The sequence below is a fragment of the Erpetoichthys calabaricus genome, chromosome 11 (assembly GCF_900747795.2).
Source record: "Erpetoichthys calabaricus chromosome 11, fErpCal1.3, whole genome shotgun sequence".
NCBI classification, from domain to species: Eukaryota; Metazoa; Chordata; class Cladistia; order Polypteriformes; family Polypteridae; genus Erpetoichthys; species Erpetoichthys calabaricus.
In genome coordinates, this window is record NC_041404.2 from 102,780,296 (window position 1) to 102,802,795 (window position 22,500).

Sequence of the window (22,500 nt, forward strand, 5' to 3'; positions counted from 1 at the left end):
ATATATATATATATATATATATATACACATATATATATATACATATATATATATATATATATATATATATATATATATATATATATATATACACACATACATACATTTATATATATATATATATATATATATATATATATATATATATATATATATATATATATACACACACACACACATACACACACACACAGTGCATCCAGAAAGTATTCACAGCGCATCACTTTTCCCACATTTTATGTTACAGCCTTATTCCAAAATGGATTAAATTCATTTTTTTCCCTCAGAATTCTACACACAACACCCCATAATAACAACATGAAAAAAGTTGAAATAAAAAAATAGTTGAAAGTTGAAATTAAAAATACAAAAATTGAGAAAGCACATGTACATAAGTATTCACAGCCTTTGCTCAATACTTTGTCGATGCACCCTTGGCAGTAGTTACAGCCTCAAGTGTTTTTGAATACGATGCCACAAGCTTGGCACACCTATCCTTGGCCAGTTTCGCCCATTCCTCTTTGCAGCACCTCTCAAGCTCCATCAGGTTGGATGGGAAGCGTCGGTGCACAGCTATTTTAAGATCTCTCCAGAGATGTTCAATCGGATTCAAGTCTAAGCTCTGGCTGGGCCACTCAAGGACATTCAGAGTTGTCCTGAAGCCACTCCTTTGATATCTTGGCTGTGTGCTTAGGGTCGTTGTCCTGCTTAACACTAGAATTACCAGAGCCTACGAAAATACTCGTATATCCGGCCCACCTTAAATCGCTTCTTAAAACCTTTCTCACCTCTCCGCCAGCGTCTTTTGTCATCTAAATGTACTGATAAAGACAAGCTGCCAGCAGCCGGCTAATCCATCCCCCCAACGACTTAGAACGTAAACAAGCTTTTCCCAGCTCTTGCCTTGATTGATTACCTGGGAGTGAAGTGGAGTTTTAGAGTCGAAATAATAAGATTGTTATTTGAAACTCACGCATTTCATATGTGTTGCATTTCTACAGTAATCTGTGTAAACACATTGTTAGAACAGAAACGTGTTATATATTCTAGTAGCAATTGACAAAATGTAGGCATAAACTATATAATGTATGAAGCCTGAAGTCCAAATATCAAAGAAACACTTTCACAAAAGGTACAAAAAAAAAGCCACCGCCAAAAAAACCCGCCTTAGTGTGCGACATTAACATGACTTAATTATCACTGCTTCCGTGGCGCAACAGTATCAGTCGCTGACTGGGAATCAGAATGTCGTGAGTTCAATCCTGCACAACTCCCATTTGAGAAGTGTTCTTATTTTCACTATTTTAGAATAAAAAGATACATTTGATTTCAGTCTGTAACAGCTGGTGTAATTTATGATATTTGTAAAGGTTAGCTTTATTTTTTTTAAATTCACTTTTCATTGTCTCAGTCGCGTTCAGGATCCATCCCTACCGCCCCCCACCTGACACTGCTGTTTTTACATAAAGACGCGCTGATTTAGTGTGCGCAAGAACATGCAGGTGGCCAGTTGCTGAGTGCTACAACGCACATTTTAAAAAAAGAAAGAGACAAATATATGTGACGTTTTGAAGAAATCATTTTATGACACGAATAGTACCAATCAGAAAACATCGTCGAAGTAATGCAATATTATTTGAAAACGAACAGCGTCAGGTTGGGTGTGAAGTTATTAGAGGCTTGCTGCGCCATGCGCAACCTTCGATGAAATAATTTATTGCAGCAGTACTGTCTCTTTCAAATGTACTAACCTCCAATTCCTGTCCTTACTTTTCTTTCTCCAAATACCCAATCGCCACACAATCAACTCTGTAATAGACATGAAGCCATCTGTAAGCTTAGAACAGCGATTCTTCAAAACTTTTAAGGAACATTGAAATATCTTCGTAGTACATGTTTAATTATTCTATCCGTCTATCCTTCCAGACGTCGCGTCAGCACCAGCAAGAATACAACGCAATGTAGGAACAATCCCTGAACTAGCTAGTGCTGCGGCACCGTGTCCTCACATGTTTACTTATTAACAATACAGATTATTTAAATGAAGTTAAAGTTTTATCTGTATAATATAATCAACATATTTTGCTGCATTTCAACTTAAAAATGATATCGCCATCATATGTAAATACGCGCTTTATAAAGTGGCGCAGGTTGTGCAATATTATAACTGTAACCCAAGTTTACAGTGAGGTGATTGTACTTATAAGTCAAAACAGTTCTACAAGGAACACTTGATGGACTGATTTAGTGCGTTTATAGTTCTTGGGATGAAACTTTTTCTAAACCGCGAAGTCCGTAAAGGAAAGTCTCTGAAACGTTTTGCCGTGGCTCAGGCAGCGTCTGCTTTATGCTGTATACCGATAATTCTCTTTCCGATCAGCTGCTGCTGTGATTCCCCACTCAGATACAGTGATATAAATACTCCGAGTGGCAACCCTTAACGGGAGCAGCTGAAAGAGGAAGAAGATGCATTGAGAGTAACAACGCTAAAGCAGTTATGGTATTTGGAATACTATGGCTATTCCCTGGACCATTATATTGCTGCAGGTTAATTACAATCAGATGCATTACACTAATAAACAATATGCAGTTAGTTTCAGTGTATTTATAAAGCCACGTCAAGAATGTGGATCTAAGAAAGAAAGGTTGACCACACAGGAACAGTAGCACTGCTTTGACGCTGGGTGCCGCAAGTCTGCAAAACCGAGCAGAGAAATTGCATACGCCAGGGCATGAGGTACCGTGGAAAAGTGCGTGGCTTTACGCCAAGTTTAGGTTTTATACATCGCGATCTGAGTGTGGAAACGTTCGTACACAAACATTTCTGTGCGTACGAACGTTTATACATGAGGCCCCGGTGGTTTCAAACTTCTTCCACTTACGGATGATGGAGGCCACTGTGCTCATTGGGACATTCAAGCAGCAGAAATTTTTCTGTAACCTTCCCCAGATTTGTGCCTCGAGACAATCCTGTCTTGGAGGTCTACAGACAATTCCTTTGACTTCATGCTTGGTTTGTGCTCTGACATGAACTGTCAACTGTGGGACCTTATATAGACAGGTGTGTGCCTTTCCAAATCATGTCCAATCACCTGAATTTACCACAGGTGGACTCCAGTTAAGCTGCACAAACATCTCAAGGATGATCTGGGGAAACAGGATGCACCTGAGCTCAATTTTGAGCTTCATGGCAAAGGCTGTGAATACTTATGTACATGTGCATTCTCAATTTTTTTTATTTTTAATAAATTTGCAAAAATCTCAAGTAAACTTTTTTCACGTTGTCATTATGGGGTGTTGTGTTTAGAATTCTGAGCAAAAAAATGAATTTAATCCATTTTGGAATAAGGCTGTAACATAACAAAATGTGGAAAAAGTGATGCACTGTAAATACCTTCCGGATGAACTGTATATATATATATATATATATATATATATATATATATATATATATATATATATATATATATATATATACACACACAATTAGTAGAGTGGATTGAGACTTTTAGATTAAAATGAGTTCAACCAGAACATGGAAACACAGCTGAAAACTTGTTAAGTGTAAATTTCACACAGGAACAAACAATAGGATCTTTTTCTTCACAGAAAGAACTATAGACACATGGAATATATTGCCAAGTAGTATGGTGTTTAGTAAGATTGTGTGCTGTTTTAAAAAACAGCTAAAGACTTTTCTATTTAGGAAAGCATATTAACAAGAATGCTATAATTATTGTTTTTTATCTCTGTTTTTATCTTGCCTTGCCTTTGTATAGAGAGATAGATAGAGAGATACTTCATTAATCCCAAGGGGAAATTCACATACTCCAGCAGCAGCATACTGATACAAAAATGATTTTATGTTGCACTTTGACATTTACTGCTAATGTAAAGTGCCCCTATAAATAAAATGCATTATTATTATTATTATTATTATTATTATTATATTTTAGGGGCTTTCAAAAATTGACATGATGTTATTTTGGAGGAATTAAATGAGCATGACTGGCAAACTTTGCTGGGTTAAATGGCTTGTTCTTGTCTAAATCTGTCTAATGTTCGAATGTGCTAAATGTAAAAGGGAGAAAAAAAAATACTGAAACCAAATTTAATTTAATCCTGTATGTTTTTAATTGACCATCTGTTCCTGCCCACAGAACTCAATTGGCATTCTGTATTGTAAGGTACTGTTCGGGCTCCTTCACAACCAATCCATTGTCCAGCACCTGTGTTTTACTTCTTTTTTAATAGCTGTAGAAAAGGATTTACTATTGACTAATGATCGCCTTTAACATGTTTGAACAATTATCAGAAATTTTATCTGAGTTTTTATTGTGCACTATAGGGATGTAGTCTGAACTGTACTCCATGTTGTCTGAAGTTCATTGTCTGCAGACACAGTGTGAGCAAAAACACAATATTAACAATAGTGGCAAAGTAAATTATAAAGCACATATTGTATAAATTAATGTGTAGCATCGAGAATATTTAATCTACGTTTAGATATATTTTAAAATATATTTTCCAAATAAGCACTTCTGGTTAATTTAAAATCCTTACTACTAAGCACACAGGGTTCATAAGGAGTGACCATGAGACTAATTAGAACACTTTAATGTTGAGTTTTTTGCATGTTTTTATCTATTTGGACTAATTATATTCACTTAAATAAAATATTAAATTATATTGTACTTTCAAATTTTGTTGAATGTTACTTGTTAAAATCTTGAGAGAAAGACAAATGCAATATGAATTGTCTTTATTTCAGCTTTCACATCAGCAAAAGCTGAAATTTTAAAAAGAATGTGTAGGCCTTTTGTGTCCACTGTAGTAAAATAGGACTGATCTCTAAGAATTTTTAAATGCTATATTTGAAAATATGGAAAGAAAATCACATTCTCTTAATAATAATTCAGCATTCAATTACATTAACAAAAAAATAAAATTTATTAGCTAAGGTCAGGTTGGGGAACATGCACTGGAACAGCGTGTTGCCGCACCCACCTCATGACGAAACAGCTTGGGAACACGGTTGGATCCCCCCAGGAAGACACGTGGTTCAGTCCCAACCTCCGGAAATTAACATTTATCTGCAGCAGCCAGGTGATACGTTGGTGTACCCTTGGCCTGGTACAACTGCTCAGGTCTTCAACAATGAGGATCCTGCGAGGCAGATCACATGGCCGTAGTACCGTAACTGATGGTTCTTCACAGTGCAAGTAATGTACGTCATTCGGGATTCTGTGAGCAACCGCCCACTTGTAACAAAGTCAAACCAGCAGTAACCAAGGATTCTCAGAAGAGACACAGTACCGACGGAGTCCACTCTTCGTCTCGGGTCACTGGATAGCATCCATGTCTTGCAACCATATAGCAAGACAGGAAGCACCAGGACTCTAAATATCTGGACCTTCAAACTTTTGCAAAGATATCGGGAGCGCCACACACCCCTTTCCAGCGACCTCATGACCCCCCATGTCTCCCAATCTGTCTACTTACTTCAAAGGAAGAATCACCTGAGACATGAATGTCGCTGCGAAGGTAAGTAAACCTCTTGACAAGGTTGACACTCTCTCTACAGACTGACACACAGCCGATGGCTATGCCCAAATGGTCATTAAAGGTCTGGATCTTGGTTTTTATCCAAGACACTCACAACACCAGACACTGACTCCTCTCTCAGTCTCTCGAGAGCTCTGATCAAAGCCTCCATTGACTCCGTGAAGATCATAGCATTGTTGGCAAAGTTAAGATCAGTGAATCCAAAAGATGCCCCACAACCATGCCCAACACCCAGTCCATGCAAGCACCGAACAGAATAGGAGCAAGAACACAGTCATGACGAACCCCAGAATCAATGGGGAAAAATGCAAAGGTTCTGTCTCCACTCTGAAAAGTACTCACAGTACGTCAGCCATGACATTCAGCAATTTCAGGGGGATCCTACGAAGTGGCTGGATGTTCCACATGTAAACTGAATCAAATGCTTAACAAAAATTAAGAAAGGCTGCAATGAAACTTTGCCAATTTTTGAGTTGCCACTCGATGAGAACCTTCAGTGCCAGGATGAAGTTGATGGTAAACCTCTTAGGCATAAAACCAAACTGTTCTGGTCGCTGACAGGTGAGCAAGTGGTCACAGATCCTATTGATGATGACCCTACCAAGGACCTTACCACTGACAGCACTGGCACTGACAGCAGTGTTATGTCCCTGTAGTTGCTTCTAAATCCAGGCAATCAACCTTCCCTTTCCAGGTAGGGATGACAAGTCCCATTTTTCAGTCAGTTGGGATGAAGTTTGTCTCCCAAATGGAAGCAAAGCTTTCTTGAAATGCCATGAGGACAGCCTTGCCACTAGCCTGGAGAAGTTCACAACAAATAACACAGATCCCTGCAACCTTCCCTAACCTTCTCCTGAATAAAACACTTAATATTACATTTGCTTTGCCTGACTTACAAATAAAGACATACAAAATTTCACACCACAATGGCACCCAAGTCTGAAATTTCCCCTCACAAACTGCATGCAAACTCCTTAGAAACAGCCTGATCTTGGAGTCTGGCCAGGTCTAGCCTCATTCTCATAGTAGGTTGTAGACTACTGGACCTAAGCTGTATCTTCAGAGTAGTGGTCAGAATTCATAAAATGGGCACTTCTGTAGACCCTGCAATTCTGTAGGAGTTTCCAGCTTCTGCCCAAGAGGATGTGATCAGTGTCCTTCACCGCACCACCAGTATTGGAGTACTAAGTCCAATGATTCAGCTCAGGTAACTGAAACCAGGATCCAGAGATCCACAGTCCCTGATCTTCTGCAAAGTCAAGGAACATGGAGCCACTTTCACCAAGGTCACCAGACTGATGGGGACAAACAAAATCCTCACAGCCAGCCCTGTCAGTGCCAGTGGCTGTACTGAAGACACCCATAACCAGAGCAGTGTCACCTCACTGGCACCAATCAACCACAGAGTACAGTTGTGAATAAAATGTCTCCTCACTGAGACATGGAACCCAGACAGTGTCTTAATCAGAGTCTCATAATATACTCATTAAAAGGAATGACATCAGACCCCATTAGAAGGAGCCAATCCACCACAGCAACAGCTACAAACTAAGTATGACAGCCATCACAGCAACAAGAACAAAAAAAGGTTGTACCCACCTATAGAGATCTGGCCAGTCCCGGTTCTGTGTACCTCAAAGAGTGCCGCCACTGAAATGCAGAGCTTACAATGCTCCTCCGACAGCAGAGGAAGATGATCATCATGCCGGAGCGACAACACATTCCACGTGCCTACCTGGATGGGCCACCTCAAACTGTGACCAGAATGCTGCCATGCAGCGGGCGACAGCTCAGCACTACACCAGTTGTGATCCCCAGTAGGCCTGACTGTTATAGTAGGTTTTGTTATTTTTAATGTCACTGTTCTCTGTGCCCACTGTTATGGACTCATTCATACAGGCAGACCAAGTATGGTACACAGGGGCACCGCATCTTCATTTAGAATTGCCGAGCCAAGCACAGGACTAGAGAGCCAAAAGACATCTGGAGAATTGAATAGTCAGCCTAAAGACAGACTAGTATATTTCTGTCCTCTGTCAGCACATTTTTCTTGTTGGGAGAATGAGAACTGTATGTAGGCATTGTGCTATTCCTGTATTTTTGAAGGTGGGGTTTGAGTCCTTTCCTGTCCTTGTTTGGATCCAGAGAAGAGCCTGCACATGGAGCAACCGAATATAAGGATGGACCTACGGCCAACACTTTGAAGCTGCAGGGCGGAAGATTATGTCTTCCGTCCGAGGACGGGCGGAAGATTGTATCTTCCATCCGGTAAAAATCCTTTCAGCGTGGCAAACGAAAGATGGCAGACTGCGTTGATCAAGATGCCCACATGCTTGATAGTCTGTCATAAGCGTCCCGTTTGTAATACCGCGTGAACCCGTCAATAAAGAGCTAAATTATCCTTTTTACTTCTTGTGTAATCTTGTAACCGTCTTATTGCATGCTGAATGGGGATAATACCTTTTTATTTATAATTATTTAAATTCAGGTTAATTAAAACGCTGCAATTGAAAAGAACACATTTCCAGAGAGCTAATGCCTCTTAAGGAAACACTGACCCAACTGGCTCTCCAGTGCTTTTGAATATTTTGGGGATGAGGTTCCAGAGGCCTTTCCCCCATCCCCTTCATAATGCGAGAATCCTTCCTGTGGGCGACTGCAGCAGAGCTTCTCCTGCAGAGAACAGAAAGGAGTCCTGTCTGTCGTTTTGGAGTTGTGTGAAGTTTTCATAGTAGCTGGAGTGCCAATCCTGCCATGAAACCCCAAAGCTTTTTGATGCAGTTTAATGTCATAGCCAGGACAATTTATAAAATGTATCAATGAAGGGGAAATTGTAAAACAAACAACTCAATATAAATTCACAAATGTGAATCTGAAGAGATTCATTTTTACAATTCTAATAATAGGAACAAACAAACCATACTTACTTTTGAAGTAGTATTTCACCAGTGCTCAAGATCTCATCATTTATACTTCCTGTCAAAGAATAAACACAAAATAAATTAGGAATACCAAGGGAGCATTTGTTTTGTTTGTTGTTAACAGAGTCTACTGCAACTCAGACAGAATTTACACTTTAAACTCTGTAAAAGTCTATTACGAAGGGAGAAAATCACCACTTTTAAAGTATTTAGTGCTTATGATTTGTGTGCAATCATTTGAAGATGCACCTGAATATTCCTGTGCTCAGATTATTTGCTTTGGTTGGTTCATGTACACAGCATGTGCCAAGTGCTAAGGTAAACCTTTTCAATTTTTGAGTTTCTTAGTTTCTTTTACATTAGTATTTAATTCTTTTAAGGCAATTTTTTTTTTTTGTTTCTTTTCTCCCAGGGCTGAATTATTTTCCAAAAACTAACTTTTTTTAAAAAAAGAACACAAAGCAATGGTTTAACATATCAAAATCAACAAAAAATATTTACTTTTGACAAATGTTACTGTCTTGCATGCTGTATGAGCCTGCATACTATATGATTTCACATACTATGATTTCACATACGTATCACCTACATGTTACACAGCAAAGTCCTGCAAAGTATATCATCGCTCAAAGCAGTCAAAGCACAAAAGACAAAGCACACTTGGACCAATGCTCCCTAAAGTTATATCACCAGTCTAGTCCCATCTCTATTTATAATACCACAAATGCCTTCATCTCATCTTTTGTTGTGTGTTTCCACTTTGAAAAACAAGAATGCGGTGCAAGTGCAGCCCACGATTAAAAAAATTGCTCTGCATACCTGTTTGTCTCGTCTGACAGTAGCTGCAAATCAGCATCAGGAGAGAGCTGCCTGAAGTAGTCCAGCGGCTGGTAATCTGTCGTGTCCAACAGCAAGCCATGCTGTCTTGTGAAGTCCGGTAGCCAGTTTGGCTTACACGGATCAATGTCTGGGTATTCCTTCCATACAAACCTTGCCGTAGGTGCATCGGCTGCACGAATGCGCTCAGCTGGCAGCTGGGGCGGCATCGGTGGTTGTCCTATCAGCTGATGCCAGTTCCTCACTCACTCGTTCAATCTCCTTATCACGGTCAAGAAAATCAGATTCTGAAAAATCAGAGTCCGACTCAGCGATAATGCGCAAAACATCGTCCATCCATCCAGCCATCCATTGTCTCCCGTTTATCCGAGGTCGGGTCGCGGGGGCAGCAGCTTGAGCAGAGATGCCCAGACTTCCCTCTCCCCGGCCACTTCTTCTAGCTCTTCCGGGAGAATCCCAAGGCGTTCCCAGGCCAGTCGACAGACATAGTCCCTCCAGCGTGTCCTGGGTCTTCCCTGGGGCCTCCTCCCGGTTAGACGTGCCCGGAACACCTCACCAGGGAGGCGTCTAGGAGGCATCCTGATCAGATGCCCGAGCCACCTCATCTGACTCCTCTTGATGCGGAGGAGCAGCGGCTCTACTCTGAGCCCCTCCTGGATGACTGAGCTTCTCACCCTATCTTTAAGGGAAAGCCCAGACACCCTGCAGAGGAAACTCACTTCAGCCGCTTGTATTCGCGATCTCGTTCTTTCGGTCACTACCCATAGTTCATGACCATAGGTGAGGGTAGGAACATAGATCGACTGGTAAATTGAGAGCTTCGCCTTGCGGCTCAGCTCCTTTTTCACCACGACAGACCGATGCAGCGCCCGCATTACTGCGGATGCCGCACTGATCCGCCTGTCGATCTCACGCTCCATTCTTCCCTCACTCGTGAATAAGACCCCGAGATACTTGAACTCCTCCACTTGGGGCAGGATCTCGCTACCAACCCTGAGAGGGCACTCCACCCTTTTCCGGCTGAGGACCATGGTCTCGGATTTGGAGGTGCTGATTCTCATCCCAGCCGCTTCACAACACTCGGCTGCGAACCAATCCAGAGAGAGCTGAAGAACACGGCCTGATGAAGCAAACAGGACAACATCATCTGCAAAAAGCAGTGACCCAATCCTGAGCCCACCAAACCGGACCCCCTCAATGCCCTGGCTGTGCCTAGAAATTCTGTCCATAAAAGTTATGAACAGAATCGGTGACAAAGGGCAGCCCTGGCGGAGTCCAACTCTCACTGGAAACGGGTTTGACTTACTGCCGGCAATGCGGACCAAGCTCTGGCACCGTCGTACAGAGACCGAACAGCCCTTATCAGGGGGGCCGGTACCCCATACTCTCGGAGTACCCCCCACAGGATTCCCCGAGGGACACGGTCGAATGCCTTTTCTAAGTCCACAAAACACATGTAGACTGGTTGGGCAAACTCCCATGCACCCTCCAGGACCCTGCTAAGGGTATAGAGCTGGTCCACTGTTCCGCGACCAGGACGAAAACCACACTGTTCCTCCTGAATCCGAGGCTCGACTATCCGACGGACCCTCCTCTCCAGGACCCCTGAATAGACTTTTCCAGGGAGGCTGAGGAGTGTGATCCCTCTGTAGTTGGAACACACCCTCCGATCCCCCTTCTTAAAGAGGGGGACCACCACCCCGGTCTGCCAATCCAGAGGCACTGTCCCTGATGTCCATGCGATGTTGCAGAGGCGTGTCAACCAAGACAGTCCTACAACATCCAGAGCCTTGAGGATCTCCGGGCGTATCTCATCCACCCCCGGGTCCCTGCCACCAAGGAGTTTTTTGACCACCTCGGTGACCTCAGTCCCAGAGATGGGGGAGCCCACCTCTGAGTCCCCAGGCTCTGCTTCCTCATTGGAAGGCATGTTAATGGGATTAAGGAGGTCTTCGAAGTACTCCCCCCACCGGCCCACAACGTCCCGAGTCGAGGTCAGCAGCGCACCATCCCCACCATATACAGTGTTGACACTGCACTGCTTCCCTTTCCTGAGACGGCGGATGGTGGACCAGAATCTCCTTGAAGCCGTCCGAAAGTCGTTCTCCATGGCCTCCCCTGCCGATGCAAAACATCGTCTGCTGAGTATTTTCTTTTCTGCACTCACTTTGCTCCCTCGTGAGATGTCGATGCCATCTTGCCTTTGTTCACATTTTGTAACTCACGCACATGCAAGGATTAGATATAGAGTCAATGAGTCTAACATTCCTCCAAGCAGAGAGGGAATGCCTGTAACATAACAGTGAGTTTTGTCGCCATTAACAGCTGATTGTTGCCCTCTACCCCTCCTGTCGACAAAAGTCGACATCCGCCCTAAAAGAGTTAAGCTTAATTTGAAATTTATTTGAAACATGTTTTGCTTGCTGCTTAAAGGCATGTGTAAGCTGTTTTTCAACATAACAGCCTTCTTTATTGATTTTTAAAATATTGAATAGGACTGAACTTGAACATGTACAGCAGAGAGCTAGAAGTGACTTGTAACTGCTTTAAATTATGTGCATATACAGTCATGACTTGGTTAACAACATTGCACTTTAAGAACGGGGGTTCCATGGAGATAAAATAAATGAAATTGAATAGTGTTGAAAAGCAGTCATACGTGGTTATATTACAGAATTAAAATTGTAATTAATGAATTATTACAGTATTTCTATAATTATTATTGATTTATGTAATGTATATATTATGATAATGTTAGGTTAGGTTAGATTAGGGTTGGTTATATCAAATCAGGTGTAATTTATGTGAAAATGATACAATGGCACGCTGTGCACAGAATGCAGCAATTCTGATGTGCTGCCTACAGTCAGTGTGGCTAAAATACATCAGATACAGAAGCATGTTCCTGTGTGCTGCTAGCCCGTGCTGGTATTTCATATTGTGCTGCACATGGATCAGATACCGAGACATGCCCCCATTCCCTGAATACATGTAAACACACTAAACAGCAAAATTGACTAACAACGCACACGTCAGAACCATATGTCGTCGTCATGTGAGACATGACTGTATTAAGAGAAGGAGTATACATATACTAGAAAGAGGAGTTGACAAATTGATAGTATAAGTACTTCATTATTTATACTTGAACTAAAAAAGTGCACAAGAAAAATAAAATAAAAAAAATGTAAAATTTTCCTTACCCTGGGGTTTGTGTAATGAAATGCTGCAAAGGCAGATTGCATATTTGAAACTTTATTCTCAAAAGGAGAACTCATAAATAGAAATATAATTTAGTTACAATAGTTACCAAATAACTGTTTAAAAAAAAAAAAAAAAAAAAAAAAAAGCATACGAAATTTTACCATTAGCAAATGATACAAATTTTAAGATTTTAATTAAGTAGTTGCACTCAAAATTTGTCAGTATGACTCCACTGTAATATCATTCATTCTTGATGTTTGGATTCACAACCCCTTGGTTTTAACAATCCTATATCTAAAAGATGACAGAAAACCTAGCTTCATGAGTTAAGGCTCCTTGTTTAAATACAAAAAAAAATTTCAATAAGTACCAACACCTCCAGATTTACACCAGTGACTGGGAAATAGTGAGTTTTTGCACTGAAATAAACATTGCTGAGATTCTGAAATTGGTTATTTTGAAATGGGAGGTTAAAAGCTGTAATTGCAACATCTCTGTTCTTACCATAAATGTCTGTAAATTGTATATGGAAGTCTGAGATGCTGGGCTTTCTCTCACAAAATATGCTATGCGCATACTCTTAATTTGGCTACCCAAGCAGGCTTGGTTGCGATGCACATCAGTAATCTGCTTAGGTGAGTGGGACAGGTCTGCATGTTTTTCTATTGTGCTGTACAAAAAATAAGTTGTTGTACTGTACCACCTAATCTAAGGATATATTAACTATATTTTAAGTAAATATTTCAATTTCTTAAATTAACAGCATTCAAGCCTTATGTTGACTGCTCAACTGCCTTAAATTTTCAAAAAAAAACTTTGAGAGGAAAAACAGCATTGTATGGATTAAAAAAAAAAACAAAAAACCTTTCCTTAGCATATTTTACTTTAAAGTCTCTACACTTCTCTGCAAGTTCCTCTCAAAATGAAACAATTACTTACTTAAAGGTGAAATAAAGTATTTGAAAGAGTTTCTGTAACTTTACAAGTTTCTAAAAGTCTAAGTAGATAAACATCTGAAAAAATAAGCTGTGACATAAAAAATGCACATGGTGATGCAGTGGGTAGCGCTGCTGCCTCGCAGTTAGGAGACCTGGGTTTGCTTCCCATTTCCTCCCTGCATGGAGTTTGCATGTTTTCCCTGTGTCTCCATGGGTTTCCTCCGGGTACTCCGGTTTCCTCCCATAGTCCAAAGACATGCAGGTTAGGTGCATTGGCGATTCTAAATTGTCCCTAGAGTGTGCTTGGTGTGTGCCCTGCGGTGGACTGGCGCCCTGCCCGGGGTTTGTTTCCTGCCCTGCGCCCTGTGTTGGCTGGGATTGGCTCCAGCAGACCCCTGTGATCCTGTAGTTAGGATATAGCGGGTTGGATAATGGATGGATGGACAAAAAATTTTTTAAAAAGTGGAATTTTTAATTCCCCAAGACACATTTTTTCCCCCCTCACTGGGTCTAAAATACCCCATATTAAATTTAAGGGAGACACCCCTTCCCAATTTCAGAAAAGAATTTTAAGCTCTGTACATAGCAGATTTTTGGCCATTTATAGCCATACTGATAATTCAACTGAAACTTGTTTATGTTTGCTTGCTACATGTAGAAGAGATTGAACAACTAAAAAAAATTGAAAAGAAACTACAATTACTTAAAAAAATAAATGTAAAACCACAAAGTATAAAGGGTGTAAACAAATATATCAGTTTTCCTTAGTGGTTGTAGTCATACATTTAGACCATTATGAAATGCAAAAGTTAATCACCAGAGATTCACACATAAACTATCTGAAATAAGCACTGAAACAACCATATGACTAAATACCATCATTTAAATCAAATGCATCATGTTAAATTTAATTACATATGCAGAATTAGTAGTTGCACAGACCTATTATGAATGTGATTACAAGTCTCATACATTTAAGTTATCTTTCATTGCCATTCATTCAGGTAGAGAAGGATCTCTCTGATTTGGTACTAGGGCCATGTATCAGAGTTACCTCACCATTTCAAATGTGCCAGGGAACTTTTATGCATTCCAACAATCAGTATACCATCAGGAAGCCTGTTTAGTGCCAGAAGACACATTGTTGCCACCCCATAGGTCACAGATTAAACTAAAGTAGGTTTGTTGCCATTTTTACATTTCAATTATAATAAAGTAAACCGAATACATGCTAGAGCTGTGAAATTATACCAAAATATGCGTTCAAATACTTAAAAATAAGTAAGAATTTGAATACACGGTATCGAACTAAGGTTAAAAGTTCTAAGCGCTATTACAAGGAAGTCTGTATTTAATGTGCCTTTATAAGCTTTACTATTATTTTTGCTAATTTGCTTGCAATGTATTGCATGGAGAATTTATGACTCATGAACCGACATCCACAAAAAAGGATTTTCTGTGCATGGTAAGAGACGTGATCAAATACAAAAGTAGAACCAAGGCAATTTACATGCCCATAATGTATATTTGAGACCCATACAAAATAACTACTGAATACTTAAATATTTTAAACATATGCATTACTTTAATCCCTGCACCCTGCCCCCTCCTCTGGTTCTCTGCTCTGCCATAAGCCTTTCCACTGATGCAAAAGGTGTGAAGTCAGTGGCCATCTGTATTTTATATAAGATGAGGCACAGCCAGTCTATATACACTTCACAACAGGAGTTACTAAAAGAACTAAATGTTGCATGGTAGTAATCTTTAAGTATTCTCTTATTATTTTTGGTATACATTTAAATTAACAATAACAAGAAAATACTGCTACAAAGAGAAAGCAATACACCGCAAATTCCTAAAACTAATCACAAATAGTATTAATTACTGCTTTAAAAAAAAAAAAAAAAAAAAAAACCTGATGTGGTATGCTTTGGATAATGAGCTGTTCCACACCTTCTCCATACTTTTTTCTTGCCATCATTCTGGTAGAGGTTGATCTTGGTTTCATCTGTCCAAAGAATGTTTTTCCAGAACTGTGCTGGCTTTTTTTAGATGTTCTTTAGCAAAGTCCAATCTAGCCTTTCTATTCTTGAGGCTTATGAGTGGCTTGCACCTTGCAGTGCACCCTCTGTATTTACTTTCATGCAGTCTTATCTTTATGGTAGACTTGGATATCGATATGCCTACCCCTGGAGAGTGTTGTTCACTTGGTTGGCTGTTGTGAAGGGGTTTCTCTTCACCATGGAAATGATTCTGCGATCATCCCCCACTGTTGTCTTCCATGGACGTCCAGTTCTTTTTGCGTTGCTGAGTTCACCAGTGCTTGCTTTCTTTCTCGGGATGTACCAAACTGTAGATTTTGCCACTCGTAGTATTGTACCAATTTTTCGGATGGGTTTTTTCTGTTTCCGCAGCTTAAGGATGGCTTCTTTCACCTGCATGGAGAGCTCCTTTGACCGCATGTTGTCTGTTCACAGCAAAATCTTCCACATGCAAGCACCACACCTCAAATCAACTCCAGGCCTTTTATCTGCTTAATTGATAATGACATAATGACGGACTTGCCCACACCTGCCCATGAAATAGCCTTTGAGTCAATTGTCCAATTACTTTTGAGCCCCTGAAATGAAGGGATGGTGTTAAAAAAATGCTTTAGTTGCCTCACATTTTTATGCAATCGTTTTGTTCACCCCACTGAATTAAAGCTGAAAGTCTGCACTTCAACTGCATCTGAGTTGTTTCATTTAAAATTCATTGTGGTAATGTACAGAACCAAAATTAGAAAAAAGTTGTCTCTGTCCAAATATTTATGGATCTAACTGTATTTGTTAAAGTACACGGTCACTGAAAAGGCTGCTAAAATTTTTAGTTTTAAAGTCGTTCGAATAATAAAAAAAAAAAAAAAAAAAAAAAAAAATCAGAAAAATGTCAGTTATTTCCTATTGTGTTTAATAAGAAAGGAAATCAACTTTTGTTTGCTACAATGAATGCTTAACAGTTTTACAACAGCAAATCAGGGATCTCAGGTTCAAGAGTGAAATGGAAAAGGCTTTAGAATGTGTTGTTAAGGCCACTCGTTAACCTAAAAGCAGGCAGTGTTGTAGGAAAATCTGTCTGTTTTATAAATGATGATACAAACTCACAATTAAAAACTGTAAAAATGCTGATTGTAGAAGTGATGTTCAAAACACATGCAAAATAGACAGACAGAAAATACAAAAGTACTGTAGCACAATGTGTCAGGAGTAACACATTGCCCAAATTAGTGCAAGGTTAAAAAAAAAAACAAAAACATAAATAGATAAATAATAATAAAAGGACTGCTCTTTTATAATCTATTGTCTGCATTTGCCTAAGAATAAGATTTTTTTTTTATAAAGATTTAAATAATATTTGAATCATGATGCCATTCTGACAGCCCTAATACATATAGGACCACAAGCACTTTATTTCATTCACTGCTGCTCATTTGATTTGCTTCAATTAGTGATCATTTAATTTTAGCAGGTATATATTTTAGTGGTGTCTAAGTGTTTTGATATTGCTAAAAACCTGCATTTTCTGTTGTGTAGCACCGCAAGAAAAAGATGAACTGGAGAAGACATTGGAAGAATGAAGAAGGGCTTTAAAAGATATAACACTGAAGATAAATAGTAAGAATACAGAATATATGAGGTTTAACGATGATCAGGGATTTAAAAGTGACCCTGCAGGGAGAGCTATTGAAAAGAATGGATAAATTTAAATATCTAGGATCAGTGGTAGCCCAAGATGGAAAAATGAGATGCAGAGAACCTACAAAATGAAATGTCCATGATACAATTGGAAGAAGGTATCAGGAGTATTGTGTGATAGAAGAATTAAGGCCAAGGTTAAAGGGAAGGTTTCTAAGACAGTGGTAAGACCAGCAATGATGAACCTGAGATGTGGGCAATTAAAGGGAGCCACAGGAAAAGAAGTTAGATGTGGGCAGTAATGAAAATGTTGAGAAAAATGCATGGAGTTACAAAAAATACAGAATAATATTTGAGACAATCAGAGATACAACAAAATGGGACAGTTATTTAGGAAAGTACTGGAAAGTAGGTTTGAAATGGTATGGACATGTGATGAGAACAGACAACGAATATGTGGGAAAACAGTGATGGGAATGGAAGTATGGGGAAGAAAAAGTGAGGGAGGCCAAAGCAGAGGTGGAAGGATAAGGTAAAAGAAGATCTGAAGGAAAAGGGTATGATTGAGGAGGATGTACAAAACTGAGCTGTACGGAGAAGGTTGATCAAATATAATTCCCCATTGGGATTAATAAAGTATCTATCTATCTATCTATCTATCTATCTATCTATCTATCTATCTATCTATCTATCTATCTATCTATCTATCTATCTATCTATCTATCAACCCCCACGAAGAAGGGAGAAAAGATGAAGAGGAAGAAAAAGATGAATTGTGGTTTATAACAAAATGAACATATATGCAGTTCACGCAAGTTATTTGTGGTTTGTGCTTATTTGTAACACTTGATATAAAAACAACTGGTTTAAAACATCTGAGATATTTTTGTTTTTTAAATGAGAATAGCTGATGTTGTGTTTCAATATATAACGTGGTAAAATAATCTTAGTATGCGTTAGCATATTTTTAATTACCACATTTTAAGTATACAGTGATAATACTGAAAATCATGATAATTTTGGTCACAATAATTGTGATGTGAAATTTTGATATTTCATCCCTACATACTACAATTTCCTGTATATTTAATGCACCATATATCTAATAGCAGAATGGAACTAAATATGTCAATAGAATTTCCATTACTGGCAGGTTCTTTTTAACAAAACTAAGCAATTCAGGTTTGTCATCCTACAGTCTCTTTTCTCATTGAGAAAATTATATATAAGGAATGACACAGCTCGTTGATATTTTACTGTGGAGGTCAAAATCAAACTACATTTATTTAAGTATATTATTCAATATGCGTTTCACAACCAAGTTATAGGGGATGCACAAACAAATGTGTTTCTTTGTGCCGATAAATGAGGAGGGTTACGTCAGGGAAGGCATCCTGTGTAAAATCAGTATGTGGATAACAAAACAGATTTCCATACCGGATTAGTTGAGACCCAGGTTAACAACGGTCGCCACCAGTACTGTTAGCCAAAAGGGTGGTGGTGTAAATTGGCCTACTTTTGGCCGAAGAAGGGGGGTGGACATGTCCGGATGCAGGAGGACAGGAGGAAGGTAAAGACAGTGGAACTAAGGGTAGGAACTTTGAATGTTGGGAGTATGACTGATAAGGGAAGAGAATTCGCTGATGTGATGGAGACAAGGAAGGTTGTGAGAGCAAGAGAGTAAATGGAAGGGGAGTAAAGCCAGGTGAATTGGAGGTGGATTTAAATTGTTCTATCATGGTGTGAATGGGAGGAGAAATGGGGCAGTGGTTACTCTGAAGGAACAGTATATCAAGAGTGTTTTGGAGGTGAAAAGAGTATCACACAGAGTGATGATCATGAAGATGGAAATTGAAGGTATAATGATGAATGTTGTTAGTGCATATGCCCCTCAAGTTGGGTGTGCAATGGATGAGAAAGAAGATTTCTGGAGTGAGTTGGAAAAAGTGATGGACAGTGTATCCAAGGGCCAGAGAGTGGTGAGTGGAGCGGATTTCAATGGACATGTTGGTAAAGGGAACACAGGGGATGAGGAGTATGGTGTCAAGGAGAGGAATGAAGAAGGTCAGAAGATAGTGGATTTTGCAAAAAGGATGGAGATGGCTATGGTGAATGTGTATTTTAAGAAGAGGGAGGAACATAGGGTTACGTACAAGAGTGGAGGAAGATGCATACAGGTAGATTACATCCTATGCAGGAGGGTCAATCTGAATGGGATTGGAGACTGCAAAGTGGTGGCAGATGAAAGTGTAGTTAGCATGGGATGGTGATCTATAGGATGATGTTGGAGATAAAGAGGAGGAGAGTGAGGGCAGAGCCACGGATCAAATGGTGGAAGCTGACAAAGGAAGACTGCAAGGTTGAGTTCAGGGAGGAAGTAAGACAGGTACTGGGTGGCAGTGAAGAGTGGATGATGTGGCAATGGTGAATCAGGAAGTGCAACGGATTGGCAAGGAGGAATTAAGGACAGCTATGAAGAGGATGAGGAATGGAAAGGCTGTTGATCCAGATGACATACCAGTGGAAGAATGGAGGTGTTTAGGACAAATGGCAGTGGAGTTTTTAACCAGTTTGTTTAATGGAATCTTGGAAAGTGAGAGGATGCCTGAGGAGTGGAGAAGTATACTGGTACCAATTTTTAAGAATAAGGGGGATGTGCAGAGCTGTAGTAAGTACTGGGGGATAAAATTGATGAGACACAGCATGAAGTTATGGGAAAGAGTAGTGGAAGCTTGGTTAAGAAGGGAGGTGATGATTAGTGAACAGTAGTATGGTTTCATGCCAGTAAAGAGCACCACAGATGTGATGTTTGCTCTGAGAGTGTTAATGGAGAAATATAGAGAAGGCCAGAAGGAGTTGCATTGCATCTTTGTAGACCTGGAGAAAGCATATAACAGGGTGCCTCGAGAGGAGTTGTGGTATTGTATGAGGAAGTCTTGAGTGGCAAAGAAGTACATTAGAGTTGTACAGGATATATAAGAGGGAAGTGTGACAGTGGTGAGGTCTGCGGTAGGAGTGACGGATGCATTCAACATGGAGGTGGGATTACATCAGGGATCAGCTCTGAGCCCTTTCTTATTTACAATGGTGATGGACAGGTTGACAGATAAAATTAGACAGGAGTTCCCTGTAGCGAAAGTAGGAGCAGGTTGAAGAGACCCTGGAGAGGTGGAGATATGCTCTAGAGAGGAAAGGAGGTCAGTAGGATCAATATGGGTTGGAGATGGTGGCACTGACCAGAATGCAGGAGACAGAGCTGGAGGTGGCAGAGTTAAAAGATGCTAAGATTTCCATTCGATGTGACGAGGATGGACAGGATTAGAAATGAGTACATTAGAGGGTCGGCTCAGGTTTTATGGTCTAGAGACAATGTCAGAGAGGCAAGGTTGCTTTGGTTTGGACATGTGCAGAGGAGAGATGCTGAGTATATTGGGAAAAGGATGCTAAGGATAGAGCTGTCAGACAAGAGGAAAACTAGAAGGCCTAAGAGAAGATTTATGGATATGGTGAGAGAGGACATGCAGGTGATGGTGTAACAGAGAAAGATGCAGAGGACAGGAAGATATGGATTAGATGATCCGCTGTGGCAACCCTAACAGGAGCAGCTGAAAGAAAAAGAAGAAGATGATTCAATATACGTTTCATGAGACAGTGGAGATGGAACAGCAATACATATATCTGGTAACAATCACTTAATCACTGATAAACTAAACTTTGATCTTAACACAGAAGAAAGCTGAAAGGAAAAAAAAAACAAACAAAAAAGGGGCAGTCACAACTTTTCTTTCTTAAAATTCATCTGTTTCAAAGTGGACAAAACCATAATCACACTTTAAATCATTTATTGAATCCATTCTTACATTTGTTTTTATCTGTTAACCTTAGCAATATTGGTTCTCAGAACACCTGTATCACTGAAATGTATTGCAAGCATGTTAGAAAGAAAGCCAGCTCAGTTCTGTCAAGACAGTAGCCATCCTGTTTGCTTTAAATTCCGGCCGCTGCCATCAGGCTGCAGATTTAGGATCCCAAAGGTAAAGATCAACGGATTTAAGAACTCTTATTCCAAGAGCTATAAGCATTTAAAATTATGTTACTTGTAGGGATGTGGTTAAATGTTAAATACTGCATTATTATTTTGCATACTGTTGAAAATAATAATTCTTCTTTGTATTGATCTTGAGTGTACGGTTATGCAGTAACAATGGTTGTCAAATGTTGTGCTTTTGTTTATCTATTAGATCTCTGTAACAATGTGTTCTGTTATTGTACTTTACTGCTGCAAACAAAGTTCACTCTAGGATAAAAAAAGTCTAGCTAACCTAATCTAATAATTTATGTAATGGCTCCAAATTATGTATTTGTAAATACAGGTATTCGTCGACTTACGACCGCGATTGGTTCTGACTGACTGGTTATAAGTTGATCTGGACATAAGTTGGCCTATGTTAATTAAGGTAAGAATATTAGACTGGGTAATGATATTGTAATCATCTTAAAGTTATATTATATCAACATTTTCTTACTTTCTAAGACAAACACAGCATACTACAGTACAATTTGTTTAATATGTGGAAAACGTACAAAATAAGAAATACTGTACTGTACATTTAATTCCTGGTACCACTGGTGCTTGGCTGCGGATTGTCGATATCGCCTTCATCAGGCGAGGCTACGGATGGGGTGATAGGAGGAGTTGCTCTTTTCATAAACATAGTGAGCTTCGTCTGAATTGTTTTGTTTTTTTTTTCTCTTCATAAATTTCGCAATAAGGACGAAATGTGTTGCGTGCCATCCATTCAATCCTCGCAAATCGTTCAATATTTGGGTCCATTTTTTCAAAATGAGCGAGGAGTTTATTCAGTAGAGATAAATCTTCTGACAATCCCTTTGTGGTGAACATTCATTGTGGCACCTCCTCCTCTTCGTCTTTCTCCAATTCTCTTGTTTCTTCTTCCTCCACTCTTTCTTCTTCCAATTCTATCACCTCTTCATTCGTAAGTTCACCTGATTCCCGGTCTAGCAACTCCTCGACATCTTCCATTTCACACTCCAATGAAAGGTCTTTTGACAGTTTCACTATTTCTTCACGAATCTCATCAAGTTCTTGTTCACTGTTAAATCCAGCAAAAGTATTTACATAACGCTTAACACACTTCTTCCATACGCCATTCATACACTTTTCCGTCACAGAGTCCCACGCGGTAGCAAGATTCTTTATACACTTAAGAATATTATAATGTTTCCAAAAGTCACGTAGTGATAGTTCTGGGTCGGCATCTATTGCAGCTATGGCCTGGGCGAAGGTGGTTCTGAGATAGTTTGCCTTTAATGTAGCAATCACACCTTGGTCCATTGGTT

At 39.7% G+C, this 22,500-nt stretch overlaps 1 protein-coding gene and 1 long non-coding RNA gene across 4 annotated transcripts in view; one reads left to right on the forward strand and one right to left on the reverse strand.

Moving 5' to 3' along the window:
• Positions 1–22,500, forward strand: part of LOC127529583 (uncharacterized) — a 369,736-nt gene that overhangs the window by 331,470 nt on the left and 15,766 nt on the right. The gene's annotated exons all lie outside the window — the stretch shown is intronic.
• LOC114660765 (apoptosis regulator BAX-like) overlaps positions 1–22,500 on the reverse strand; it is a 138,757-nt gene that overhangs the window by 65,782 nt on the left and 50,475 nt on the right. Inside the window, exon 2 of the mRNA XM_051933563.1 lies at positions 8,493–8,541. Within this exon, the coding sequence (XP_051789523.1) occupies positions 8,493–8,541 (49 nt within the window). The remainder of the gene's footprint in view (positions 1–8,492; positions 8,542–22,500) is intronic.